Below are 5,308 nucleotides of genomic sequence, written 5' to 3' on the forward strand. Positions count from 1 at the left end.
TTTGATTTAAGTATAAATTGGTAGTCACTTAACCTTAATAAATGTTCATCTTAGGAAGGATTCAGCCAAGTTTCTGTTATGAATGTAGTAACAAAATTAAATAGAACCAATATTAAGTAAGGGTATATTTAAATGTGAAAAAGTGAATAAATGATTATGGTAGTGACCAGATGCTGCGCACGTGTCAGTATTATCTTTCATTATTAATTTCTAAAATACTCCTCCTCGCGTTCCTTATGATAAATTAATAAATAATTTTTATACTTTATACTTTTTTAGTAAATAAAAAATATTAATTATCCAGATTTGCCTAATTATTTAGATACTATATAGGGTGTTTCAGAGTTGTGGTGCCAAAACCTTAGGGGAGATTCCGCTCAGCAAAATAAGAAAAAAAGTTTATATGAACATGGGTCCGGAAATGTTTCGTTTCCGAGATACAGGGTGTCAACTTTTTTCCAAAAATTAAGTTTTTTATTAATAACTTAGAAATGCGTTAGTCGATTTCATTGAATTTTTTACAGTTTATTTAAACCATTATCAGACATCTACTGAAGCAATTAAATTCGATCCGAAATTTCCAGGGGCGTACCAATAGAGCAAGTGTTTTGTCTTTTTGTAGAAAAAATTATCACCCTGCAACTTTTTTGCGGTTTTTATTTACTTATTTTAAAAAACCCACTAAAATACAACTTTTTGGTCTCTTGACTTTTTTAAGTGTCTCGCTTCGTTTTTGAGAAAAAATTACAATACGGCACCACGGCACGTCTCTGAACTCCATAAGGAAAAATAAAAATGCTTAGAAATTATCAAAAAATGTATCGCAGTGTGTTTATTTTTGAAAACTAAAAAAAAACATCAAATAAAATTTTCTCTAAAATAATACATTATTTCTCAATTTTCTTAGTAGGTACGAGAATACATTTTTGTTAAAGTAATCACTGATAACAAAATTACAATAAATGTTCAAACTGACAACCTCCTGCTTCGATGCAAGCATTGCACCGTCTCACCATACTTTGTCATACTCGTTCGAAAATACCTGCAGTGTTCTGAATAGTCCGACAAGAATCGAAAATTCTTTGCTGTAATTGTTCCACTGTTTCCACGGGGGTAGCATAAACAAGGTTTTTTAGGTAACCCCAAAGGAAAAAATCTAAAGATGTAAGATCTGGTGAGCGAGGAGGCCATGCAATAGGTCCTCCTCTACCTATCCATCGTCCAGGGTAAGCTTCATCCAAATAGTTTCTTACTTTCGGTAAAAATGAGCCGGTGCACCGTCATGCTGAAATATCATTTGCTGCCTGCTATTTAATGGAACTTCTTCTAGGAGTCCTGGAAGAGTATTGCGTAAAAAATCTAAGTAAACATCTCCATTTAAGCGCGGTGGTAATACAAATGGGCAAATCAATTGATCAGCTACAATTCCTGCCCAGTTATTTAGATGAAAACGCTGCTGGTGGCCTGTAACGTGCGTTGCATGAGGATTTTCTTCATGCCAAACATGATAATTATGGCTATTAAAATATCCATTTCTGGTAAACAACGCTTCATCGGAAAATAAAATGTTCCTATTAAACTGTGGATTGTTTATAAGGCTACGAAGATACCACTGGCAGAAAAAAACACGGAGTGGATAGTCGGCTGGAATCAATGCATGGACTTTTTGCAAATGGTAGGGATGCAGCAGCTGCTCATGCAATATTCTCCAGACTGAACTGTGTCCAATTCCCATAGCATTAGCTATTTCACGAGTGCTAACGAATGGTGCATTTTCCACTCTTTCCAAAATTTCCTCCTCGGCAGCCACATTTTGAGCAGTTCTTCTGGGAGCAACATCAGGCCGTGTTACACTCAATGTACCAGTTTCTCGTATTCGCCTTTCGATATTTAGAAATATTTTTCTGCTGGGATGTCGCCTATTGGGAAATTTTCGACGATAAATTCGTTCGGCTTCTCGAGAATTGCAACGGGCCTCACCATACACAAGAAGCATATCTGTTAGGTCGGCAAAAGTGTATTCCATTTTTTTTCACCACCAACTACCAAGATAGGTATTTTAGAACTAACACTGTTAAATTTAAACTTTAACAAATGCAGAGCGTTGTAAACAAAAGCACTTACTTTGATACAAAAATAATCTTTAGAATGGATAGGAATGTAATTTCGGTATTTTCGATGTTAGTTACGATTATTTACGATTTCGATGTTATTTCGATGTTATCTACGTGGTAATGTTTTTTTTAGTTTTCAAACACACTGCGATACATTTTTGGATAATTCCTAAGCATTTTTATTTTTCCTTATGGAGTTCAGAGACGTGCCGTGGTGCCGTATTGTAATTTTTTCTCAAAAACGAAGCGAGACACTAAAAAAAGTCAAGAGACCAAAAAGTTGTATTTTAGTGGGTTTTTGAAATAAGTAAATAAAAACCGCAAAAAAGTTGCAGGGTGATATTTTTTTCTACAAAAAGACAAAATACTTGCTCTATTGGTACGCCCCTGGAAATTTCGGATCGAATTTAATTGCTTCAGTAGATGTCTGATAATGGTTTAAATAAACTGTAAAAAATTCAATGAAATCGACTAACGCATTTCTAAGTTATTAATAAAAAACTTAATTTTTGCAAAAAAGTTGACACCCTGTATCTCGGAAACGAAACATTTCCGGACCCATGTTCATATAAACTTTTTTTCTTATTTTGCTGAGCGGAATCTCCCCTAAGGTTTTGGCACTCTCTAGCACAACTCTGAAACACCCTGTATACTAAATGTTGATTCAGAGTCACCGAAGATAGAACGTAACTTGGTTCTGATATTATTCAATTTTTCCAGTGGCGTATTAACGATTTTAACACCTTCATGGATTACATTCACTCACTCATATTCATTACATATTTCTCGAATGCTATTAATTTTTCGAAGGCTACGTTTTTCTCGTTGTTACAATGCTAGCAAAATTAGTGGCAAATTTATAAAAACATCTCGTACTAAATACGATATATGATTGATGAATCTAAGATCAGTACCCATAATAATTCCCAAATTTTTCTCATTATTAGTAGGGATTAAATACGAGCCAGTTATAATCCGCAGATTAGAAAGAGATTCCTTAAGTCTTAGGGGTTTGGATTTGATAGCATTAAAATCAGATATTATAGTAAGCTCTGTCCTAATAGCCTTAACAGATTCTAGGAGAACGTCACGAATGAATCGTCACGTTTAAACTGAAATGCTCGTCTGTGGAACTCATTGATGTACTTTTGAATAATCTGATAAAGAAGAATTTATCCTTACCCGTTGATATCGACTCAAAAAATAATTATTAAAAGGTCTACCAAAATTTAGCATTGTTGCAAACTGATACTGTTGATTTACCCTGATCTCGTTTAAAATATGCATCTAAATTTATTGATTTGAGGACGCGTCTACATACTCTAATTTAAAGGATGTAGGATACTAACAGGCTTTGTAATTAAGAGAATAATAAAAATTCAATTAAAATCTACGACAATAAAGACAAAAAAGAACCCCTTTTGAGCCACAGGCGTCTTTCGACGTACATAATAAATCACCTTCGCATTCCTAAAAAAGAACCTTTAAAATCAATCGAAAGGGTGAACAAAAGGGTTTTACATGTGAATGCCCTCATATATCGTGGTTTACTAATATGTTTAACAGTTTCTGATAATCAGGCCGATAGGTGCGCAGGACGAGTCTTTTCCCGGAAAAACTATCCCTATATGAAAGTGTTTAGTTGTTAGTGTCGTATCGGTTTAATCTGTCCAGCTATAGCCGCAACTCATTCCTTAATAAGGTAACTCTTGTAATTAATAGTTATTTTATAATAATTAAATAATTCGTTTGCCTGATCGGTTTAAAAAATACTTATCTTTAGTTCATACAGTTGGATTGGGCCTTCTAGGGGGTCAAATGATTCTCCGAAAAGCATAACAAGATTTCATTACTATTGGATATAGTTGCTTTGTTACTGTCATCATTCAATTTATTATTGTCTGATGTATACAAAGATAATTACGTGTCACACTATAATTTTTCCAGGATTGCCGATCGATAAAACAAATTATATGCGGGACAGTTACATGAAAAAACATTCACGGAATTTTCCAATTTAATTTTCAGGTAAAAAAACGCTCCAGTAACCAAGGATGACCGGTGGAATCGTTTGAAATTATGGGATGCACCGCCGGGAAAAACCTTACAATTACTCCTATAGAATCCAGTCAAAATGGACCCGAGAAGGCTGTCAAGTAAAATTATTCAATTAAAATTAATTCATATTTTAAATAAACAAGTTTTTCCAGGACAGATATTCCAGACCAATCCAAACCAGAATTGGATATACAGCCTGGGGAAATCGAAAATGGCCAAGCGGTTGTAAATAATGTACAAAAAGCTGGTAAGCTGCGGTTTTCAACTTTTTGTTCGCAATTCAGTTTGTAAATTTAATTGTTATCTACGGCAACTCAAGAGGCTTTCACTTAAAATTGGAGTGATTTGATATATGAAGAGAATTCTTGTAGCTTAGAAATTTATATTTTAGAGCACGGATTGTCGTTCGATATAACATTTGAGCCGCCAGATGAGAAAACTGAGCCGATAACCCAAATTAACCCTCCAAAAAGGATTTTGGAACTGCAAGCTTCCGAACCCAAGGAAAGCGAGCTGACTCTGGAAAAATTACAGGAAAAACTGGATGAGGCCGAAGTTAGGAGACAACAAGTAAGTATTATATCCTTAGACTGGATTAAAAATATTTGATTAGCTGGATTCAATGTAAGATACATTTTCTCACTGACTTGCTTTACAGATTCTACAGCAGCGAACCCTACAATCAGCGAATTTATTAAAGAAGCAGCAAGCCCAAGATTCCACTAAGCCAATGGAGTCTTTTGATGAATCTCTTTGATTTTTATAATTTTTTTTATGTTGATATGTTTCAATAAAAGTTTTTACGCCTTTCAGATGTCCTATTTATACTAACGCCATCCTTCCTATTTCACCATAAGTAACAAACATGCACTATAATGACTGCTATAAGTAAACATTACAGAAATCTGCAAAATAAGTACCACCAGTTAAAGGAGTTCTGAAACCGACCATACTTACAAGTGTCAAACATTGAATGGTAAGATTCTTCATGACATTATAGAACCCTGTAAGATAGTTATGAAACCCCTATCCCTGGGGGTTTCATAACGACGAGCATCAACGGTTACCTACCACATACTCCCAGACAACTCATATTAAATTGTAAAACTCTTCGTAGGTGTCTCTAATGTCTCCTT

At 34.5% G+C, this 5,308-nt stretch overlaps 1 protein-coding gene across 1 annotated transcript; it reads left to right on the plus strand.

Moving 5' to 3' along the window:
* The first annotated feature begins 3,726 nt into the window (after positions 1–3,726).
* On the plus strand, positions 3,727–4,979 carry LOC126744804 (uncharacterized). Its single transcript, XM_050452371.1, has 5 exons — positions 3,727–3,816; positions 4,143–4,270; positions 4,325–4,419; positions 4,564–4,742; positions 4,831–4,979. Exons 2-5 carry the CDS (start codon positions 4,194–4,196, stop codon positions 4,927–4,929), a joined length of 450 nt encoding a protein of 149 aa, XP_050308328.1. The 5' UTR covers positions 3,727–3,816; positions 4,143–4,193; the 3' UTR covers positions 4,930–4,979.
* The last annotated feature ends 329 nt before the right edge of the window (positions 4,980–5,308 follow it).

This window comes from Anthonomus grandis, chromosome 1 (genome assembly GCF_022605725.1).
Source record: "Anthonomus grandis grandis chromosome 1, icAntGran1.3, whole genome shotgun sequence".
NCBI lineage: Eukaryota > Metazoa > Arthropoda > Insecta > Coleoptera > Curculionidae > Anthonomus > Anthonomus grandis.